General features: G+C 46.4%; 1 protein-coding gene across 2 annotated transcripts in view; it reads left to right on the plus strand.

Annotated features, from left to right (window-relative positions):
- Positions 1 to 24,087, plus strand: part of G2E3 (G2/M-phase specific E3 ubiquitin protein ligase) — a 245,406-nt gene that overhangs the window by 78,291 nt on the left and 143,028 nt on the right. For both annotated transcript variants that reach the window (XM_069209054.1, XM_069209055.1), the window contains 2 exons: positions 1,888 to 1,989; positions 6,505 to 6,629. In XM_069209054.1, coding sequence (XP_069065155.1) covers positions 1,888 to 1,989; positions 6,505 to 6,629 — 227 coding nt within the window. The remainder of the gene's footprint in view (positions 1 to 1,887; positions 1,990 to 6,504; positions 6,630 to 24,087) is intronic.

Consider the following 24,087-nt stretch of genomic DNA (forward strand, 5'->3'; position numbering starts at 1 on the left):
AGCTGCTTCAAAGTTGCTTCCTTTCGCATGCCACCTGCATTTAAGAGGGAGAGAGAGAGATGCCTGCAGAGGGATGTCAGGAGGAGAGTGGGGGGGGGTCATGGTATTACATTCCAGAGGGCTGTCTTTAGGAGGCACTGAAAGTGGGCCACCTTTGTGTGCTGCACTTTGTGTGCCCACCAAAGGCATGTTTGCCTCTGCGCCCATGTCGGTAATACGATGCAGGAGCAGCATCAAAGTGATTACCTCATTTGCATGAGGAGCACCCTCTCATGATCTGGGCAAGGACTATCGGTATTACAGAAGGGAATACACACAAGTGTCTGATGCCCTTTCTGTAGTACTGAGGGGGGCACTTCGTGTGTTTGAGTCAACCTTTTGACTTCTATTTGCTAGTTTCAGTGTTTCTGCATCTATTTGAAGTCTTGTGGTCTGTTCCACAAGTAGGTCTTGTATGCAGATTTGACAGAAATCTCCTGAAGAACCCGGACTTCATCTTAATTTTTAGGTCTTGCCTACAAGACAGGGCAAGATGTCTGATTTCCAAGACCTATTGTAGACCTGCAGTGGACTTGCATCCCACCCATTGCTTGCCATTGGTTGACTTTACTGTCTCTTTTGCATGCTGCTTCTTTTGATGGCATGCCTTGTTTTTCTCTGCCTTGGAGCACAGCCTCTCTGCAATAGTTTAGGCTGGATGACTGTTATCCTTCCACTGCTCACATCCAGGGAACTACTTTTTTTTTTTAATGTATTTTTTTTAATCATTCACGAGTGTGTGTCTTCTAGTTCTGTCTCTGGTCTGCTGCTTCCCCCTTCAGTTCTACCCCCTTCCCATCCAGCACTGTTGATCCCAACCCTCCCAGTTTGTAAAAGATCAGCAACGCCGATTCTATGTCCATGTGGCTCAAGAGCCGGCTTAAAGGTTGTTTTTGTTTTATCTCCTGTAGTTCCTATTTTGCATGAAAGCACATGCTTTGTTGCACAAGTTGTTACGGAGCTGGGAGAAGGGCCATTTGCTCCTTCTACCCATCTGGTGCCTGAGGCAGGAGTTGTAATTAGCACAGAGAACCAAATGTTGGAAACCTGTGAAAAGTAAATTGGGCTTACACAAGCATATCTCTTCACATACATTCTTACGCTTCAATTTGTAAAATTTTGTTTAGTTTCTTGAGTGAAAAATAAAACCATTTAAAAAGATTGAAAACGTTGAATTTAGTGTACAGTTTGAGATACTATAAGATTTATTCGATTTTCCTCCAGTATTTTGAAATCATTTTGTACTTTTTTAAAAATATACTTAAACATTGGCAAAGCCAAACGTTCAGCACACATTATAAAGACAACCTATTGGCTTTGCCAGTGCTTCAGCTGAATTATGGTGAGCCTATTAGGAACACCCATAACAACTGAGCCATCTGTCTCCTGTTAAATATGTAGCTTCATTGGTAGCACTACCTGATATGTTTAAATTAATAGAGTGATGGGGATTTTGAAAATATTTGTGCATTCCGGGCTACCCAGTATACACCAAGTGGGAGGTCGTGGTTTAAAACCTGTTTATTTCAGTATAAAACTCCCAGCATAGGGGTGAAGACAAACATTTGTGAGCAGTGGTTGCACCTAATCTAGATAAGAGGCCTCAAGTGGACTGCAGTTTCAAGAAAAGGCATATAAGTACCAGACTGGATGAGGGTTGGTCATCCCTTACAGAGACTTATTTGGTCTCTGTCCGGCAGAGGGACACCTTGAATCGTGCTCATTCCTCAGTGTAGCTTGACCAGCATCCCACAATCGGTGTCTGTTGGGCCTCCGATGTCAGATCTGTTTCTACACCTTTACTGTTCACTAAGTATCCACTGATTGTAGTTTTCTGTTTCCCTATAGTTGTTGTCTAGTGGAATTTGGCAGCGGGGAGAGGAAGATGAAGGCATTTATGGGTTCTTGGTTGAAGATATTCGCAAAGAAGTGTCTCGATCTAAGAGGCTGGTAAGTGAGGACTGCAGTCGTGCAGAAAATACTGAGAAACAATCCTATCCTTGTTCCACATCTAGTCTCCAAGTTTCATCAGTGCTCCATTTTGTGTTTAGTCTGAGATGTTATGATGATTCGGGTTAAACACAAGGTTTTTATTTTCCACCCATTGTGCCCCTGCTGAAAGTTCTAAAAGCTACTCTTATGCATTGTCACATTCACCTCTGCCCACTCTCCTTTGGCAAGTCTGCGCATCTTCGAATGGTGTTGCTGCGATTCAGGAAAAGTTCTGTTAAAGTCTCTGCACCATTGTCAGTCCCACTGTCTGTCGACACTAGTGCGTTCAACATTCATGAATAGTTTAATGCTGAGATTTCACTTTGAAGTGTCCTTGAAATATGTTCTTACCTTTTGCCTGGACTACACAGTTGAGTATTGTTGCTGTATCATTATGAAACTAATATTATCAAAGTAAGCCTCTGCTTCAGAAATCTATTCGAGAGATTATCTGAGAATCTATAAAAGAAAGCTTGTACTAGTATCAACATGTTTGATCTCCAGAATAAAACCTGTGTATGTGACCCATGCCGCAGAAAGAGGATAAATAGCTTTCATAAGACATACAACAATGGAGTTACTTGTGCACTCTGTTGTGGTACAGTACAACCACCATTGGTAGCAAAGCTGTTAACCATTCCTACACAATTACAAAAATACAACAGCCAAGTGTAAGACCTAGTTACCTCCAGATCTACACAACATAACTCATCACTATCACTTTACACACATTGCCTATTCTGATGAGAACATTACTGATTACATACCAGAGGTACATTGAGGATACTGGAGGCTGTAATCTTCCTTTTTGTAAGGTCACTAATAGAGGCACCTAAATAATTGTCAAAACTGTTATCCTGTGTCTCAGGTCTCAATCTGATTAGAAACATGACCAGCAGCACTTTGAGTCCATCTAGTACGTGATACCATGTGGCCCAGAATCAAATCTTGTGCTGACGGACAATTGTCAAAGCAACAACGAGAGCAAGGTGGAAAATGTATTGTACTAGTGCAATATGCACGCAGCATAGATGGTAGCTCTGCCCTCTGTGTTTGAAGCACTGAGCGTATGATTCTTCACTGAAAGATGCGGGCCAGTACCGAAAAGGGCTGAGGGCTATGAGGATGCTAAGCAGCTTCAGTGATGTCATCGGTGTCCATGGTGATGTGATGCGGTTCGTAATGTGTGAGCTCAAACTTCGTTATTTGATGGTGCGTAACTAATGCATAGCTATGATGAGTGAAATTTTCTTTGCGTTTTACATCCCACCCATGCCTTCATCTGAAGGTTTTTAGGCTAAAATATGGTATTTGTTAATATTGTTGAGTGAGAAGAGAAGCAATCGTTTGACAAGCAATCCGCCAACAGTAATGCCAAATAAAGTGTTCTCTTTGTCCATGTATGCCAGTATGTTTTGATGGGTACTTCTAACTCTAGAGTCCTCACTTCTTAAACTCCACGTGCTGGTCTGGATCCAGACATTTTAATTGTATCCCCTGTGCCATAGAGCCATCACCCTCAATTTGACATCCTGGAATCCTGTAAGGTTCTAACCGGTGCGCTGATGTCCATTTCCACTCTTCAGACCTTTCATCTGTTCTGAATTTTTTTAAATGTAGATCTTCTGTCAGTCCACTGTCATATCTTTCCACAATTTCAACGTGGTGCACCCTCCCCATTAGATAACCAGTTTAATTCTATTCAGTGTTTCGCCAGAAACAGGCAGAGTGTTGTAAATTTGCATTGCAATTTATTCTATTTGGAATGGGGTTCATATCTCAGTAGCTAGTGCTTTATCAATAGCTCGAGCCAGATATTAGTCACCTGCCTAAGCCACGCCACCACCCAATACACCAAATGTATTCTACACATCCAGGTCACATGTAGCAATGCTGCTTTAATTCACCACATTTTGGGCAATCCATGGTGCTGCTAGTATATATTCTGTGTAGTTTAGTGTGTGGCAGGTGTGTACATTGGAGGTAATTAAAATGCATCCTCTTAATTGTTGCATTACCTGGAAAGTCCTGCGACTGTGCACAAGTCCCAATACACTTTGCAATACTCTGCAGGTTCAGTTCTAAGTTCCCTTACAGGCCTTTGCCTTTTGGTGAGTACTATGTCATGCTTTAAGTACTGTGAGGGTTTTGTTTTGGATTCAGACCCCAGTTGCACGCTAAATACAATTTATGACCGCAATGATAGCAGCAAGACAGAAAATCTTCCCTCCTGAAGCATGGACAATCAGGACTATTTGGCCGTGCAGAGTGCCAGTGGCTTTTCTGCCTCCCCAGAGGTGGATTTAGTGTCTCCTCCGTGGTCTCCCACAGGAAGAGGTTGCCTTGTTCATGCAAGGCTGCAGATGTCATTGAATTCTCTTACTCTGTGAAAGAGAATGAGGCTAACCCCACCACTGAAATTCTGCAGCAGGCATCCTCCTCAATTGAGATGTTGCTCCCCTTCAACAAGCCATTGATGTATCTGATGTTGGTCATCTAAAGCAAGCCAGCTTCTTCCCGTGTAGTGAATTGTCGGATCTCCTGTAGCCATTGTCTGGCTTCTGGGGACCCAAAGTTCTTGAACACTCAACCTGGAGAGCCTTCTAATTGAGGGCTCCTCTTTCTCTGACAAAACCTTGAGTATTTCCTCAGCTCCCACTGAATGACATTCAAAACGGATGGAGGCAATAGGGAAGATGGTCATTGCTTCCGGTGGTAAAGATGGCGCATGAATTTCATGCTCTGCAGGGATTGGCAGAAATGGCCATTCTGAACCTCAACCATCTTCACGATCATCTCTTCCCTTATTTGGGGCTGTCATCTTGATGCATTGGAAACCAGGGTCTTGTGGGCTACCAAGGAGCAGAAATCTCATCAATCTGCTCAATCTTCAAGTTGGCCATGTGGTCTGCAAGCGTTTTCTCCCTTCCATCCACAGTCTGTAATTTTGGGTCCTGACAGACTGTACAACTGCGATGTAGTATGCCAACAACCAGGGTGGCATGGACTTGCAATAGAGATCCTCCAGATGCACAGAATCTGTAGTCTGCAACTCAGGCTTACGATGTCTGGTTGGTCATGAGCCTTTTGGTGGGCTACTTGAACATGTGGGAAGATTATCTCATAATACAACATCTTGCAGAAAACAAGTGGCATCACACCCGGAGGTGGTTTTGCCCATTTCACTCGGAGGTACTCCTCCCAGGGACATCTTTGGCACTTGCATGAACACACACACACACACACACTCAACAGTTCTGTGCCCTTCCATTGTGCTGTACAGAGCCCTGGGAGATGCTTGAGTGGGGACTTCAATCTTTATTACACCTTTTATTCCTGATTCCTCTAATTCTGAGGAAGCTGCATAAGGGGCTGCGTATGGATGACCTGCATCACTCCAGACTTTCCTCGGAGGCTGTGGTACTTTGATCTGCTTGTTCCTGTGAGGACTTCCGCTCAGGACAGCCTCATCTGGGCGTCGCTCTTTTAGACACAGCTCCCATTGCCAGAAAGCAGAGTTCCATAGATCCTTTTTCCACTCCTGTATTTAATCTCTACCACTTGCTGATCATTCTACCCCTTATGTTTCGTAACGTTGCAGTAGTAATCCACTGTTACGCCTTTGTTGGATAATCCATGTTGGATTATCCTTGAAGACACAGGGCTGGTGGTGGAAAGCCAGGTGCTCACCTTGAACCCTGAACAGACTAGGAGATAATGAGGAACCCTGATGAACACCGAAGTCAATGCCTTTTTTTCTTAGAGTGTATTCAAAGTAGGCAGTTTTTTTAAATTCCATAGTACCACCTGCAAAGTAAGACTTCCAGTGGAAGTAAGCACAACAGATGTGTTGACAAAGTGAAAGTTATGCCTAAATTAAAGTCTGTGATGGGGGTTGGAGGCCTAAAAGAGCACGGTCTATCCTCCTGGACCTAGTCCCAAAAGCTATTAGGACGACCAGCAGGTCCTTGCAAGAATGGAGAGGAGCTCTTGGTGGACTTATCTATTGGTTCCTTTCTTCTCCTTCCAAGAACTAAGACTTCGCATCAGCATGCTAGATCTCGGTCTGTCTTTATTTGACCCTTCAAGACTTCCTTCTCTCCTTCCAGCCATCATATTTACTAACCAAAATGGATTGCACAAGGTCCCTGTTTTACATAAACATGGAAGGAGAGCAAGATCTGAAACAACTTCCTACCGAAAGTGCAAACCCTCTGAAACAGGACTCTTTAGTAAGAAATGTAAATCTCCATAAAGCATCTGCCAACTATAAAAAAAAAAAAAAAAAAGATTGTGTGGGGTTCCTCGGTACACCCTCGTCACACGTGGTAGTTGAACAATCAGCAGGTCACAATATCTAAAACTTGCATTCCCCGCCTTACAAGGGGAGTAACTCAAGTATGTGTACTTTATTATTTACATATAAGCTGAATGTGTACGTTTTGGCTGACTTTTTTTTTTTTTTTCTTGTAGACTTGTACATTCTGCAGGAAGAAAGGTGCATCCATCGGCTGCGTAGGGAATCGTTGCAAGAAGAGCTACCACTATCCGTGTGGCCTAGAGAAGGAATGCATCTTTCAGTTCATGGATTCTTTTGCGTACGTCTTCCTCTAATTTATTTATGGGGTGGTAAACCCAAATGTACACCTATGCCCTTCCTTGAGCACGAAGGACTAAAGCTTTTTTGTACAGCACAGGGTTTTGTAATAGTGCTCAAATGTGCGTGCATGGCCTCAACAATTTTTCCCCTGCTGTTTACTGGCTAACTCTGCTTTTCTTCACACCCATTGGGCATATGAGGTTTTCCCTCTGTAGGAAAGTTCCCCTTTTTCACATGGCCACCCCCACATTTTGCCTGGTATTTTGATGCAATTTTGACTGAAGTGCACTGGGTTCCTGCTAACCAGGTCCCCAGTGCCAGATCTTTCCCTAAAACTGTCCGTTGCTCCCCAGTTGGTAGTACCTTCCACACCCCTAAAAGTCCCTTGTAAATGGTACCCCTGGGACCTTGGACATGAGTATTAAAGAGTGTCCTTAAGTGCTGCAGCATGGCACCAGGACAGGCTGGAAATTAGCTAAGCTAGGAGGTGTGGAGTACACCCAGGTCAGACACCCCTAGGGTGAGTTCTCTCATGTGCCCCACTCTATGGAAATGATGCCGTCTTGATGGCAGAATTGGGAACTCTGGGTCTGGGTTATGGCCACTCCCCTGCAGGAAGTGATCATATAGGGGTTGACCCAAGGGTCAGTAGCACATTGGTGCTAGCCTTCACTCCCCGTAACTCCCCTAAATCTAGTGTTTAGTGGACCCTGGCACCAGAGAAACATTCTACTAACTCAAGGAGGACACCAGTGAGCTGTGAGAAGCAGGAACAGAGGAGCAGCGACTGACTTGGTGCCAAACCTGCCAGCCAGCCTGCTGTCCCAGACAATTGCTCAAATGACAACTTTTGCAGCAGATTACCCTCCAAAAGTCTGGGAGGGCTGCAAGAAACAGCTAGCATCTTCCATGGAGTAGCAGAGCTACTCCTGTGCACTCTGCAGGCATCAAAATACAGACAAGGCCTCTGCCAGCCTGATCCCACCAGACAAAACAGTGTTTAAAGTCCCAAATCCTGAGGACAAGTGAAACAATGGTGCTGCTGAAGAGCAGAGACTCAAGAGTTGGGACCCTCTTTTGGTTTGGTCAGACTGGACTCTAGTCCCTGCCTGCAGCCTCTTTCTGCAAGAACCACAAGAGCCCCGCACCATTGCAAACCTCACACCAGAAAGCACCACTGCACCCGAGCCCTCACCTCAAGTAGCAATGGGCCAACTGTGCCAATGGAGTTTTGAGAACCTCTTAAGTGGAGCCCCCCATTTGGCTCCCCACTCCGCGCCCTCTTTTGCAGGGAACGCAGAAACCGCAAGTGCCTCCCACAGCGGGACCCCGCCTGACAACACCACTGCACATGAGCCTTCCAGTCTGACTTTCGGTGAACCAACAGTATCCCTGTGCGCAGTGCTTAATTTGTGCTTGTTTCCAGTGCTGAGCACCAGCACTTATTTTTGAGGGCCGGCACTTATTTTTCTGCTGCAAGCATTGCTGCAAGCAAAAGACACAGATGGGAAAGACGTAGGAAGAGAAAAACGAAAAAGCGTTACAATGGGAGAAAGCAGAATGCTGCAGGAGGGAGCTGAAGGGGCAGCGTGGCTTTAAATGGATTGAAGAGGCCCGAGATGGCTTCAGGATTACGCTACCTTAGTATCCTGGGCTCGCACATTTAATTGCAGTATCTGCATGTTTAAGAAGAGTGCTTTGGGCATTACAAAGTGTATATCATTTATTGACTGTGTATGCAACAAATGTCTAACACTCCTCTTTGATAAGCCTAAGGCTGCTTGACCACACTACCCTAGATAGAGCACCTTGGGATTGCTAGAGCGAGCCCCTGTCTACTCATAAGGGACACCTAGATTCTTAAAACAGCATACATCTTTTTGGTATAGTATATAAAGAGCCAGCTTCATACACCCTCTAATTGTATGGATTTTATTAGATTACTGTAAGGAAATGCCTCCTTGGCATGGTTGCCCCCTGACTTTTTGCCTTTGCTGATGCTATGTTTACAATTGAAAGTGTGCTGAGGCCTGCTAACCAGGCCCCAGCACCAGTGTTCTTTCCCTAACCTGTACTTTTGTATCCACAATTGGCAGACCCTGGCATCCAGATAAGTCCCTTGTAACTGGTACTCCTAGTACCAAGGGCCCTGATGCCAAGGAAGGTCTCTAAGGGCTGCAGCATGTCTTATGCCACCCTGGAGACCCCTCACTCAGCACAGACACACTGCTTGCCAGCTTGTGTGTGCTAGTGAGGACAAAACGAGTAAGTCGACATGGCACCCCCCTCAGGGTGCCTTGCCAGCCTCTCACTGCCTATGCAGTATAGGTAAGACACCCCTCTAGCAGGCCTTACAGCCCTAAGGCAGGGTGCACTATACCATAGGTGAGGGTACCAGTGCATGAGCATGGTACCCCTACAGTGTCTAAACAAAACCTTAGACATTGTAAGTGCAGGGTAGCCATAAGAGTATATGGTCTGGGAGTCTGTCAAACACGAACTCCACAGCACCATAATGGCTACACTGAAAACTGGGAAGTTTGGTATCAAACTTCTCAGCACAATAAATGCACACTGATGCCAGTGTACATTTTATTGCAAAATACACCCCAGAGGGCACCTTAGAGGTGCCCCCTGAAACTTAACCGACTGTCTGTGTAGGCTGACTAGTTCCAGCAGCCTGCCACACTAGAGACATGTTGCTGGCCCCATGGGGAGAGTGCCTTTGTCACTCTGAGGCCAGTAACAAAGCCTGCACTGGGTGGAGATGCTAACACCTCCCCCAGGCAGGAGCTGTAACACCTGGCGGTGAGCCTCAAAGGCTCACCCCTTTGTCACAGCCCAGCAGGGCACTCCAGCTTAGTGGAGTTGCCCGCCCACTCCGGCCACGGCCCCCACTTTTGGCGGCAAGGCTGGAGGGAACAAAGAAAGCAACAAGGAGGAGTCACTGGCCAGTCAGGACAGCCCCTAAGGTGTCCTGAGCTGAGGTGACTCTAACTTTTAGAAATCCTCCATCTTGCAGATGGAAGATTCCCCCAATAGGGTTAGGATTGTGACCCCCTCCCTTTGGGAGGAGGCACAAAGAGTGTGTACCCACTCTCAGGGCTAGTAGCCATTGGCTACTAACCCCCCAGACCTAAACACGCCCTTAAATTTAGTATTTAAAGGCTACCCTGAACCCTAGAAAATTAGATTCCTGCGACAACAAGAAGGACTGCCCAGCTGAAAACCCCTGCAGAGGAAGACCAGAAGACAACAACTGCCTTGGCTCCAGAAACTCACCGGCCTGTCTCCTGCCTTCCAAAGAACTCTGCTCCAGCGACGCCTTCCAAAGGGACCAGCGACCTCTGAATCCTCTGAGGACTGCCCTGCTTCGACGACGACAAGAAACTCCCGAGGACAGCGGACCTGCTCCAAAAAGACTGCAACTTTGTTTCAAGAAGCAGCTTTAAAGAACCCTGCAACTCCCCGCAAGAAGCGTGAGACTTGCAACACTGCACCCGGCGACCCCGACTCGGCTGGTGGAGAACCAACACCTCAGGGAGGACCCCCGGACTACTCTCCGACTGTGAGTACCAAAACCTGTCCCCCTGAGCCCCCACAGCGCCGCCTGCAGAGGGAATCCCGAGGCTTCCCCTGACCGCGACTCTCTGAAACCTAAGTCCCGACGCCTGGAAAAGACCCTGCACCCGCAGCCCCCAGGACCTGAAGGACCGGACTTTCACTGGAGAAGTGACCCCCAGGAGTCCCTCTCCCTTGCCCAAGTGGAGGTTGCCCCGAGGAAGCCCCCCCTTGCCTGCCTGCAGCGCTGAAGAGATCCGTTGATCTCTCATAGACTAACATTGCAAACCCGACGCTTGTTTCTACACTGCACCCGGCCGCCCCCGCGCTGCTGAGGGTGACATTTCTGTGTGGGCTTGTGTCCCCCCCGGTGCCCTACAAAACCCCCCTGGTCTGCCCTCCGAAGACGCGGGTACTTACCTGCAAGCAGACCGGAACCGGGGCACCCCCTTCTCTCCATTCTAGCCTATGCGTTTTGGGCACCACTTTGAACTCTGCACCTGACCGGCCCTGAGCTGCTGGTGTGGTGACTTTGGGGTTGCTCTGAACCCCCAACGGTGGGCTACCTTGGACCAAGAACTGAACCCTGTAAGTGTCTTACTTACCTGGTAAAACTAACAAAAACTTACCTCCCCCAGGAACTGTGAAAATTGCACTAAGTGTCCACTTTTGAAATAGCTATTTGTCAATAACTTGAAAAGTATACATGCAATTGAAATGATTCAAAGTTCCTAATGTACTTACCTGCAATACCTTTCAAACAAGATATTACATGTTAAATTTGAACCTGTGGTTCTTAAAATAAACTAAGAAAAGATATTTTTCTATACAAAACCTATTGGCTGGATTTGTCTGAGTGTGTGTACCTCATTTATTGTCTATGTGTATGTACAACAAATGCTTAACACTACTCCTTGGATAAGCCTACTGCTCGACCACACTACCACAAAATAGAGCATTAGTATTATCTATTTTTACCACTATTTTACCTCTAAGGGGAACCCTTGGACTCTGTGCATGCTATTCCTTACTTTGAAATAGCACATACAGAGCCAACTTCCTACATTGGTGGATCAGCGGTGGGGTACAAGACTTTGCATTTGCTGGACTACTCAGCCAATACCTGATCACACGACAAATTCCAAAATTGTCATTAGAAATTGATTTTTGCAATTTGAAAAGTTTTCTAAATTCTTAAAAGACCTGCTAGGGCCTTGTGTTAGATCCTGTTTAGCATTTCTTTTAGGGTTTAAAAGTTTGTAAAAGTTTGAATTAGATTCTAGAACCAGTTGTAGATTCTTAAAAAGTATTCCAACTTTTAGAAGCAAAATGTCTAGCACAGATGTGACTGTGGTGGAACTCGACACCACACCTTACCTCCATCTTAAGATGAGGGAGCTAAGGTCACTCTGTAAAATAAAGAAAATAACAATGGGCCCCAAACCTACCAAAATACAGCTCCAGGAGCTTTTGGCAGAGTTTGAAAAGGCCAACCCCTCTGAGGGTGGCAACTCAGAGGAAGAGGATAGTGACTTGGAGGAAAATTCCCCCCTACCAGTCCTATCTAGGGAGAACAGGGTCTCTCAAACCCTGACTCCAAAAATAATAGTCAGAGATGCTGGTTCCCTCACAGGAGAGACCAACACCTCTGAAATCACTGAGGATAACTCCAGTGAAGAGGACATCCAGTTAGCCAGGATGGCCAAAAGATTGGCTTTGGAAAGACAGATCCTAGCCATAGAGAGGGAAAGACAAGAGATGGGCCTAGGACCCATCAATGGTGGCAGCAACATAAATAGGGTCAGAGATTCTCCTGACATGTTGAAAATCCCTAAAGGGATTGTAACTAAATATGAAGATGGTGATGACATCACCAAATGGTTCACAGCTTTTGAGAGGGCTTGTGTAACCAGAAAAGTGAACAGATCTCACTGGGGTGCTCTCCTTTGGGAAATGTTCACAGGAAAGTGTAGGGATAGACTCCTCACACTCTCTGGACAAGATGCAGAATCTTATGACCTCATGAAGGGCACCCTGATTGAGGGCTTTGGATTCTCCACTGAGGAGTATAGGATTAGATTCAGGGGGGCTCAAAAATCCTCGAGCCAGACCTGGGTTGACTTTGTAGACTACTCAGTAAAAACACTAGATGGTTGGATTCAAGGCAGTGGTGTAAGTAATTATGATGGGCTGTACAATTTATTTGTGAAAGAACACCTGTTAAGTAATTGTTTCAATGATAAACTGCATCAGCATCTGGTAGACCTAGGACCAATTTCTCCCCAAGAATTGGGAAAGAAGGCGGACCATTGGGTCAAGACTAGGGTGTCCAAAACTTCCACAGGGGGTAACCAAAAGAAAGGGGTCACAAAACCTCCCCAGGGGAAAGGTGGTGAGACAGCCAAAAATAAAAATAGTCAAGAGTCTTCTAAAGGCCCCCAAAAACCTGCACAGGAGGGTGGGCCCAGAGCCTCTTCACAAAACAATCCTGGGTACAAGGGTAAAAACTTTGATCCCAAAAAGGCCTGGTGTCGAAACTGTAGTCAGTCTGGACACCAAACTGGAGACAAGGCCTGTCCCAAGAAAAGTTCCACTCCAAACTCCAATCCAGGTAACACTGGAATGGCTAGTCTCCAAGTGGGATCAACAGTGTGCCCAGAGCAAATCAGGGTCCACACTGAAGCTACTCTAGTCTCTGAGGGTGGGGTGGATTTAGCCACACTAGCTGCCTGGCCCCCTAACATGCAAAAATACAGGCAGCAGCTCTTTATTAATGGGACAAGTGTAGAGGGCCTGAGGGATACAGGTGCCAGTGTCACCATGGTGACAGAAAAACTGGTTTCCCCTGGCCAATACCTGACTGGAAAAACTTATACAGTCACCAATGCTGACAATCAAACTAAAGCACATCCCATGGCAATGGTAACTTTAGAATGGGGAGGGGTCAATGGCCTGAAACAGGTGGTGGTCTCCTCAAACATCCCAGTAGACTGTCTGCTTGGAAATGACCTGGAGTCCTCAGCATGGGCTGAGGTAGAGCTAAAAACCCATGCAGCCATGCTGGGTATCCCTGAACTGGTGTGTGTAAAAACAAGAGCACAGTGCAAGGCACAGGGTGAAAAAGTAGAGCTGGAGTCTGGAAAAATGGCCCAGCCTACCAAGAGAAAAGGAAAGTCAGTTGGGAAACCAACTGCAACACAGTCAGAAAAAGGGAACCTCTCTTCTCAGGAAGAAGTTCTGCCCTCTGAGGGAACTGAGCCTTTGGAGCTTGAACCTTATCAGGTTGAGCTCTTAGGCCCAGGGGGACCCTCAAGGGAGGAGCTGTGTAAGGGACAAGAAACCTGTCCCTCTCTTGAAGGCCTTAGGCAGCAAGCTGCTGAAGTGTCCAAGGGCAAGAAAAATGGAACACATAGGGTCTATTGGGAAGATGGACTCCTGTACACTGAGGCCAGAGACCCCAAACCTGGTGCCACTAGGAGAGTGGTAGTGCCTCAGTCGTTCAGAGAGTTTATTCTGACCTTAGCCCATGATATTCCCCTTGCTGGGCATTTGGGACAAACCAAGACGTGGGAGAGGTTAGTCAACCACTTCTACTGGCCCAATATGTCCCAGAAGGTTAAGGAGTTTTGCCTCTCCTGCCCCACCTGTCAATCCAGTGGTAAGACAGGTGGGCACCCAAAGGCCCCCCTCATTCCACTTCCAGTGGTGGGGGTCCCCTTTGAAAGAGTGGGTGTGGACATAGTTGGTCCACTGGAACCTCCCACAGCCTCAGGAAATATGTACATCCTAGTAGTAGTGGATCATGCTACTAGGTATCCTGAAGCTATTCCCCTTAGGTCGACTACTGCCCCTGCAGTAGCCAAGGCCCTCATTGGTATCTTTACCAGAGTGGGTTTCCCTAAGGAGGTGGTGTCTGACAGAGGTACCAACTTCATGTCAGCATACCTAAAACACATGTGGAATGAGTGTGGAGTGACTTACAAATTCACTACACCATACCATCCACAAACTAATGGCTTAGTTGAGAGATTCAACAAGACATTAAAAGGCATGATCATGGGGCTCCCAGAAAAACTCAAAAGGAGATGGGATGTCCTCTTGCCATGCCTGCTTTTTGCTTACAGAGAGGTGCCACAGAAGGGAGTAGGATTCTCACCCTTTGAACTTCTGTTTGGTCACCCTGTAAGGGGACCACTTGCTCTTGTTAAAGAAGGCTGGGAGAGACCTCTTCATGAGCCTAAACAAGACATAGTGGACTATGTACTTGGCCTTCGCTCTAGAATGGCAGAGTACATGGAAAAGGCAACCAAAAACCTTGAGGCCAGCCAACAGCTCCAGAAGTTTTGGTATGACCAAAAGGCTGCACTGGTTGAGTTCCAACCAGGGCAGAAAGTCTGGGTCCTGGAGCCTGTGTCTCCCAGGGCACTCCAGGACAAATGGAGTGGCCCTTACCCAGTGCTAGAAAGGAAGAGTCAGGTCACCTACCTGGTGGACCTGGGCACAAGCAGGAGCCCCAAGAGGGTGATCCATGTGAACCGCCTTAAGCTCTTCCATGACAGGGCTGATGTAAATCTGTTGATGGTAACCGATGAGGATCAGGAGGCAGAGAGTGAACCTCTCCCTGATCTTCTGTCATCAGACCCAAAAGATGGCTCAGTAGATGGAGTGATCTACTCAGACACCCTCTCTGGCCAACAGCAAGCTGATTGTAGGAGAGTCCTAAAACAGTTTCCTGAACTCTTCTCCCTAACCCCTGGTCAGACACACCTGTGTACCCATGATGTGGACACAGGAGACAGCATGCCTGTCAAGAACAAAATCTTTAGACAGTCTGACCATGTTAAGGAAAGCATTAAGGTGGAAGTCCACAAGATGCTGGAATTGGGAGTAATTGAGCGCTCTGACAGCCCCTGGGCTAGCCCAGTGGTCTTAGTCCCCAAACCTCACACCAAAGATGGAAAGAAAGAGATGAGGTTTTGTGTGGACTACAGAGGGCTCAATTCTGTCACCAAGACAGATGCTCATCCAATTCCTAGAGCTGATGAGCTCATAGATAAATTAGGTGCTGCCAAATTCTTAAGTACCTTTGACTTGACAGCAGGGTACTGGCAAATAAAAATGGCACCTGGAGCAAAAGAGAAAACCGCATTCTCCACACCTGATGGGCATTATCAGTTTACTGTTATGCCCTTTGGTTTAAAGAATGCCCCTGCCACCTTCCAAAGGTTGGTGAATCAAGTCCTTGCTGGCTTGGAGTCCTTTAGCACAGCTTATCTTGATGATATTGCTGTCTTTAGCTCCACCTGGCAGGATCACCTGGTCCACCTGAAGAAGGTTTTGAAGGCTCTGCAATCTGCAGGCCTCTCTATCAAGGCATCCAAATGCCAGATAGGGCAGGGAACTGTGGTTTACTTGGGCCACCTTGTAGGTGGAGGCCAAGTTCAGCCACTCCAACCCAAGATCCAGACTATTCTGGACTGGGTAGCTCCAAAAACCCAGACTCAAGTCAGGGCATTCCTTGGCTTGACTGGGTATTACAGGAGGTTTGTGAAGGGATATGGATCCATTGTGACAGCCCTCACTGAACTCACCTCCAAGAAAATGCCCAAGAAAGTGAACTGGACTGTGGAATGCCAACAGGCCTTTGACACCCTGAAACAAGCAATGTGCTCAGCACCAGTTCTAAAAGCTCCAGATTATTCTAAGCAGTTCATTGTGCAGACAGATGCCTCTGAACATGGGATAGGGGCAGTTTTGTCCCAAACAAATGATGATGGCCTTGACCAGCCTGTTGCTTTCATTAGCAGGAGGTTACTCCCCAGGGAGCAGCGTTGGAGTGCCATTGAGAGGGAGGCCTTTGCTGTGGTTTGGTCCCTGAAGAAGCTGAGACCATACCTCTTTGGGACTCACTTCCTAGTTCAAACTGACCACAGACCTCTCAAATGGCTGATGCAAATGAAAGGTGAAAATCCTAAACTGTTGAGGTGGTCCATCTCCCTACAGGGAATGGACTTTATAGTGGAACACAGACCTGGGACTGCCCATGCCAATGCAGATGGCCTTTCCAGGTTCTTCCACTTAGAAAATGAAGACTCTCTTGGGAAAGGTTAGTCTCATCCTCTTTCGTTTGGGGGGGGGGGGGGGGTTGTGTAAGGAAATGCCTCCTTGGCATGGTTGCCCCCTGACTTTTTGCCTTTGCTGATGCTATGTTTACAATTGAAAGTGTGCTGAGGCCTGCTAACCAGGCCCCAGCACCAGTGTTCTTTCCCTAACCTGTACTTTTGTATCCACAATTGGCAGACCCTGGCATCCAGATACGTCCCTTGTAACTGGTACTCCTAGTACCAAGGGCCCTGATGCCAAGGAAGGTATCTAAGGGCTGCAGCATGTCTTATGCCACCCTGGAGACCCCTCACTCAGCACAGACACACTGCTTGCCAGCTTGTGTGTGCTAGTGAGGACAAAACGAGTAAGTCGACATGGCACCCCCCTCAGGGTGCCATGCCAGCCTCTCACTGCCTATGCAGTATAGGTAAGACACCCCTCTAGCAGGCCTTACAGCCCTAAGGCAGGGTGCACTATACCATAGGTGAGGGTACCAGTGCATGAGCATGGTACCCCTACAGTGTCTAAACAAAACCTTAGACATTGTAAGTGCAGGGTAGCCATAAGAGTATATGGTCTGGGAGTCTGTCAAACACGAACTCCACAGCACCATAATGGCTACACTGAAAACTGGGAAGTTTGGTATCAAACTTCTCAGCACAATAAATGCACACTGATGCCAGTGTACATTTTATTGCAAAATACACCCCAGAGGGCACCTTAGAGGTGCCCCCTGAAACTTAACTGACTGTCTGTGTAGGCTGACTAGTTCCAGCAGCCTGCCACACTAGAGACATGTTGCTGGCCCCATGGGGAGAGTGCCTTTGTCACTCTGAGGCCAGTAACAAAGCCTGCACTGGGTGGAGATGCTAACACCTCCCCCAGGCAGGAGCTGTAACACCTGGCGGTGAGCCTCAAAGGCTCACCCCTTTGTCACAGCCCAGCAGGGCACTCCAGCTTAGTGGAGTTGCCCGCCCCCTCCGGCCACGGCCCCCACTTTTGGCGGCAAGGCTGGAGGGAACAAAGAAAGCAACAAGGAGGAGTCACTGGCCAGTCAGGACAGCCCCTAAGGTGTCCTGAGCTGAGGTGACTCTAACTTTTAGAAATCCTCCATCTTGCAGATGGAAGATTCCCCCAATAGGGTTAGGATTGTGACCCCCTCCCTTTGGGAGGAGGCCCAAAGAGGGTGTACCCACTCTCAGGGCTAGTAGCCATTGGCTACTAACCCCCCAGACCTAAACACGCCCTTAAATTTAGTATTTAAAGGCTACCCTGAACCCTAGAAAATTAGATTCCTGCGACCACAAGAAGGACTGCCCAGCTGAAAACCCCTGCAGAGGAAGACCAGAAGACAACAACTGCCTTGGCTCCAGAAACTCACCGGCCTGTCTCCTGCCTTCCAAAGAACTCTGCTCCAGCGACGCCTTCCAAAGGGACCAGCGACCTCTGAATCCTCTGAGGACTGCCCTGCTTCGACGACGACAAGAAACTCCCGAGGACAGCGGACCTGCTCCAAAAAGACTGCAACTTTGTTTCAAGAAGCAGCTTTAAAGAACCCTGCAACTCCCCGCAAGAAGCGTGAGACTTGCAACACTGCACCCGGCGACCCCGACTCGGCTGGTGGAGAACCAACACCTCAGGGAGGACCCCCGGACTACTCTCCGACTGGGAGTACCAAAACCTGTCCCCCCTGAGCCCCCACAGCGCGGCCTGCAGAGGGAATCCCGAGGCTTCCCCTGACCGCGACTCTCTGAAACCTAAGTCCCGACGCCTGGAAAAGACCCTGCACCCGCAGCCCCCAGGACCTGAAGGACCGGACTTTCACTGGAGAAGTGACCCCCAGGAGTCCCTCTCCCTTGCCCAAGTGGAGGTTGCCCCGAGGAAGCCCCCCCTTGCCTGCCTGCAGCGCTGAAGAGATCCGTTGATCTCTCATAGACTAACATTGCAAACCCGACGCTTGTTTCTACACTGCACCCGGCCGCCCCCGCGCTGCTGAGGGTGACATTTCTGTGTGGGCTTGTGTCCCCCCCGGTGCCCTACAAAACCCCCCTGGTCTGCCCTCCGAAGACGCGGGTACTTACCTGCAAGCAGACCGGAACCGGGGCACCCCCTTCTCTCCATTCTAGCCTATGCGTTTTGGGCACCACTTTGAACTCTGCACCTGACCGGCCCTGAGCTGCTGGTGTGGTGACTTTGGGGTTGCTCTGAACCTCCAACGGTGGGCTACCTTGGACCAAGAACTGAACCCTGTAAGTGTCTTACTTACCTGGTAAAACTAACAAAAACTTACCTCCCCCAGGAACTGTGAAAATTGCACTAAGTGTCCACTTTTGAAATAGCTATTTGTCAATAACTTGAAAAGTATACATGCAATTGAAATGATTCAAAGTTCCTAATGTACTTACCTGCAATACCTTTCAAACAAGATATTACATGTTAAATTTGAACCTGTGGTCCTTAAAATAAACTAAGAAAAGATATTTTTCTATACAAAACCTATTGGCTGGATTTGTCTGAGTGTGTGTACCTCATTTATTGTCTATGTGTATGTACAACAAATGCTTAACACTACTCCTTGGATAAGCCTACTGCTCGACCACACTACCACAAAATAGAGCATTAGTATTATCTATTTTTACCACTATTTTACCTCTAAGGGGAACCCTTGGACTCTGTGCATGCTATTCCTTACTTTGAAATAGCACATACAGAGCCAACTTCCTACAATTACCTACTTAAATTCAATCTCCAGTCTCCTCCTTGTGCTGCAAATGGTCAACTTCAAGTTATGCTTTTGTTGCCCATGCGGCTTCCAGGCGACAACCCTCACATCTTTGTCTTGGAAAAGAGTTTCCTTGCCCTGAAAGCCCACTTTGCAATTGGCCTTCTTTCACACTGCTGGCTCTTCATCAAATCTACCTGCACATAAAAAAAAATGATTGCCTGTGTGCTATGGACCTTTATTTTTCTTTATCGCAACATCTCGGGACATTTCTGAGATTTCTAGTAGGCAATGAAAATGCTGTGCTTGTGGCCTAAAAATATCCCCATGAACCTTTTCAAAGTACATTGCCATAATTGCAGTTCGTCTATAGAAGAAGGGGATTTTTGTTTATTCTAACCTTGACGAATGGCAAATAAAAGCGTACTGTCGGTCTAAAGCAGCGCAGGACTTCAAAACTCACAGGCTGCTTTCCAAGCTGGGTCTTTGATACAAAATGAACAAATCAAGTCCATCAGTGCAGGGTCTAGCATATCTTATGGAAAAAATACACACATTCAATGAAAGTGTGCATGCTTGTGAAGAGAATGTGTTATCCATTTTGAAGAAAATGTCTTGAGCGGAGTCATACCAATGATCAATAACCCGCCAGTTTACCTCACTCTTAGATTCATAGCATCCTGCTTACTCTTTAGCACCCCTGCAACAGGCCTTACGTCTCTAAGGCCAGGTGCATTATGTTACATGTAAGGGCAAATCTGATTATGCAGATATGTCCTTGTTCTGTCTAGTTTAATTGTTAGAGGGTACAAGAGAAGAGGGAAGCCATCTTAAGTTTACATACTGGGCACTGGTCACTACAAGTTACCTCGCTACATAATGACTTCACTGAAACCTATGGTTTTTGTTAGCTCGTCTTAATAAACCCATAGTGATGCCAGTATCGGATTTGTTATGACATGCACTCAGAAGGCACTTGAGGTGCCCCCTGCTACCTACTAGTCTTAAAGTGTGCTGGATGACTGGTCTTGCCCGGTCTGCCACCACAGACATGTTTCTGAATTCCCCCCAAAAAATAGGGGAGAGCTTTCTTAGGTCACAAAATAATGCCTCCCCTGTAGAGAAGATGTTATCACCTCCTCCAGCAGGATAGCTAGCAAATCTGCATGCAAAGGCTAGAAGCTCCAAAACCCCTACCCCCTTTGATATGCAACTGCATCTTCAAAGCCCCTACTGCCTTAGATATGCGGCCCGGCTTTCTCCAGACCTGGAGAATGCCACTCACTGCCCAGAGAACCATTTGGCAATAGGACAGGCAGTAAATTAGTAGGGGTGGGTGGAGCGCATGGAGTTGTAATCTGCGTAGTTATGTAAAAACTCCAGGAGATTCTGCTGAGTGCCACCCACTTATGTTTATGTGACCACTCTATCAAAAATGGTCTCAAAGGCAAACATGAAAATCGTAATTTCACCACTAGATGGCAGGGTCGAGCTATAAACCAGGAAAAAGCTATATTCTTTCTTTAAGGTTATTCAGACTAGAGCGATGCCCATAGTGTGAAAACAAAATCCAATTCACTGGACAGGTCACAAGCTCCCAGCAAAGTTAGATAATTGTATAAATGTGCTTTCTGCGGAAAACGGTGTGCAACCTGCAGGCCATGATACTGAAGGTCAGTGCCAATATTATATGCTGGAGTAGTTTGCTGCACAATTTATACCAGAGAATAGCAAATAAACAGACTTTATCCTTGCCTAAAGGAGCGCAGTGCTTAAGGCTCAACTTGAGTCTGATAGTTCCTGGTTAACTGTTGCATTATGTATTCCATTTCCTGATGAGTCCGAACTTGTTTCTGACTGCTTGTGCACATGGTGACTCATTTCATTACAGCGACTACTTCCCAGCTGCTCTACGTGTAACCAGCAGGTGTGGGTGACATGACATATCCTCTTCCAGCCGCATAGGGCGAGGTACATCCATAACGCACATGTGAGAGGGGAGTGTCTCATGGGCTCTCATTATCCTAATGAGGCTGTTGGATTTGGGAGGGCAGCATCACCTTAATTGTGGGAAACTGAGTCCAGTCCCACACCATGTGACAACTGTTGAATCCGTTTCCAGCCAACTAGCAGCGCCTCATCTCTTCCCATGAGCAGGGGCGATTTATGGCAACCAGGTGCATGGCGATTGTGGTGGATCAGATCTCATACTTTTCTCTCAGTTACATTAGTCTCACACATGCAGAGGCAGGAAATGGTTCAATAAGATTGAATCAGCTGTGTCGTAGATAAAATTGCAATAATGAGAATGATGAAACATGCTAGAAGCAAAATTGTGACAAGGAAGGGAAAATACAGAAAATGTCCCACCATACTGTCACTATGCACAATGTGCTTCCTACCTAAGCTGTGTTAGAGCACAGCATAAGCCCTAATCCCCCCCTTCAGGATTCCCCCAGGAGGACATAATCCCCCCCACACCTGAGTATGCCTGTTGCCTATAGAAGACCATCCCCCAAGTAGGACAGGGAACTGGTGGTCTTGGCAAGCAACTGTAACAGTCAGTCAGCATGCGGATGTGGAACCTCCCTCTGACGTGCGTGGGGTATGGAAATGTTTTTATAATAAATCAGCTGATGTTTTGCGAAAATATCCCTACGTAAAACTACATGCGTTTCTGTGAATGTTCGAGATGTTGTATACCACTTGTGCCGACAAGCCTATCTTGCTGCAGCCTTGAGGAAAGCACGAAGTGAGTGTCATGCTTAAAACACAGTGCTTTCCTAGGCAAAAAGATAACTAGATAAAGAAAAGAAAACATCACCACGAATGTGTCTGATTCTAAAATAATAAAAAAGCAGAATAAAATGTTACTAGGCTAAGGGGCACAGGCACCAGGCCTAGTTGTTAACATAACATACACTGAGACATTAATAAAATGGCTATGCAACACCTTCCCTTTGTCAGTTCAGAAGTGGTAAAGCAAGCTAGAATCTAAAATAAAGCCACCTAAATGCAAGACTTTAAAACATATATAGATACATTTCAATAGTGACAAGTTAAAACGTACTGAAGCAGGTAAAAAGATATCAAAGGATCAATATAGAGGGTTAGAAGTGGCACCTATAAAAACTGAATTTAAAAACCAGTGTCACTTTGAAAATCTCCAATTACATCAGGACAATTGAAACAAGGAAATGTTCCACTCCAGCAGGTGGTAATGTGACCAAATCGGTCCAAAGGATAACCAACAAGCACTCATGTTCGAAAGCCTGAGCTCCAGATGAGGCAGCAGCATTCAGTGTTGTGCTCGATGTTAAGAGCTTCATGATCCACAAAGGGCAGCTCATATAATTGTTTCCCATAGCAAATGCACCCTCAACGTGCATGACTGGTAATGAGCCCTCAGCGAGAACCTCAACAGATCAGCGTCTAATGAAAGTACGTGCTGCGTAGAAATACAAACTTTCAGTGCACATTCGAAAAGGCACCGGAGGCATCGAAACACAAGGTGCCCACAATCTTAAACCGGTCTGATTGACAGACCAGTTGCACTCCAGTTCCTCCAGGAGTGGTGCTCCGAAATACTGCATCATTCGTTCACGACCGTTGCGCTGGTGGAAGCACCATCAGTCCTTGTTGCGATGGGGCAGCTATTGCAAACAAAAAAAACAGCACGATCCAACCTATTAAGGCCAAAGTAATTGGAAAGCCCTTTCAAATATAGTGTATGGCTGAAGGTATTAAGCCAAATATAGCAGAGAAGGTGTTAACGAAACCAGAACCAACGGCCTTAAAGAAATGTACAATCCCAGTGGTACTGGATGTGTTAAATGTGTCCCACGAGCTCACGAAAGTGCCTCGTAAAGTTCGTATTGAAGAGGGACTGTATTTCTGCCGATTACCTCGCCATTTGGAGTGCATATGTCTTGTGTGCTGATGTCAGCGCCACATGTTTTTGAAACAAAGCTTTTAGTCTGCTCAACTTGTCAAATTTCACATCTGAATTAGCAATATGAGGCCAAAGATCTGCTACTTTAGTCTGTTGCGTAGCATGGGGGGGAAATAACATTCCCGCAACAGGTTACAATTTGGGAGACAAATGATGTAAGTTATTCTGGCTTGCATTTCACAACAGCTCTCACTGTTACGCACATAGTTTACACTGGAGAGCGACTGGAACTCCCTTCAGATGGCAAGCTAAATTCACTCGGTGTAAGGACAGCCGCTTGCAAACCATCGAATGGCTTACAGAAGTCTTGCAGCTAAGAAAGACCTCTTTCATGCCATTGAGACATCAGTGCGAGAAGGGAAGCTCCCACACTTCATGAATGTGACTTTCTCCCAGCCTTTCATATCTGCCTACTGGAATGTTTCAAGCAGGACATGAATTGCAGTGTTGAAATGGACAGATTAATAATCCTTTGTATTAACCATTCAGCAGATGATATTCCAGCCACAGTAGAAGGTAACTTTTCTAATTAATGTTTAATAAAAGCTGCTTCCTTCTTAGCCATTATTTGTTGTTGCCTCAAACTAAATGCTGAAAATATATCTCTTGTGCCAACATGTTGCCAGGGAACGTGACCAGATTTCAGTGTCTGTAGTGCCCGACCCAGCTGCATAATGGACTTTAGCTGACTCTGTCCATGATGTAAAAATGACATGTCACTTTCCACAATGACTATTGCAGATGAAACAATGTTTAAAGTGTATGTGCGGTTGGAGATGGTATTAATACCATTATCTACAGTTGCTAATGCTTTTGGTAAATGTTCATGATCTATTTTCTTTAACTCTGTACTGGCTTCTTCTTGAGAGAGTTTCCAATTTTCATTAAAGACTACATATAAGAAGTGCTTTTTACGTTGTTTTCTGGGTCCTAACAGGAAATCCTGCAAATCTGTGTTAGAGAGGAGACTGAGTTGTTTAACAGCATCTAGTGAGGAAGGGTTTAACCATTGCTGGCATAATTTCCGTATACTGTATGTTCTTACTATACAGATTGTTCTGATGACATAGAGCAAGGGTCTGGCCTATTGTTTTTTTTTTTTTTTTTTTTTTTTTT

Source organism: Pleurodeles waltl, chromosome 9 (genome assembly GCF_031143425.1).
Source record: "Pleurodeles waltl isolate 20211129_DDA chromosome 9, aPleWal1.hap1.20221129, whole genome shotgun sequence".
Lineage (NCBI taxonomy): Eukaryota > Metazoa > Chordata > Amphibia > Caudata > Salamandridae > Pleurodeles > Pleurodeles waltl.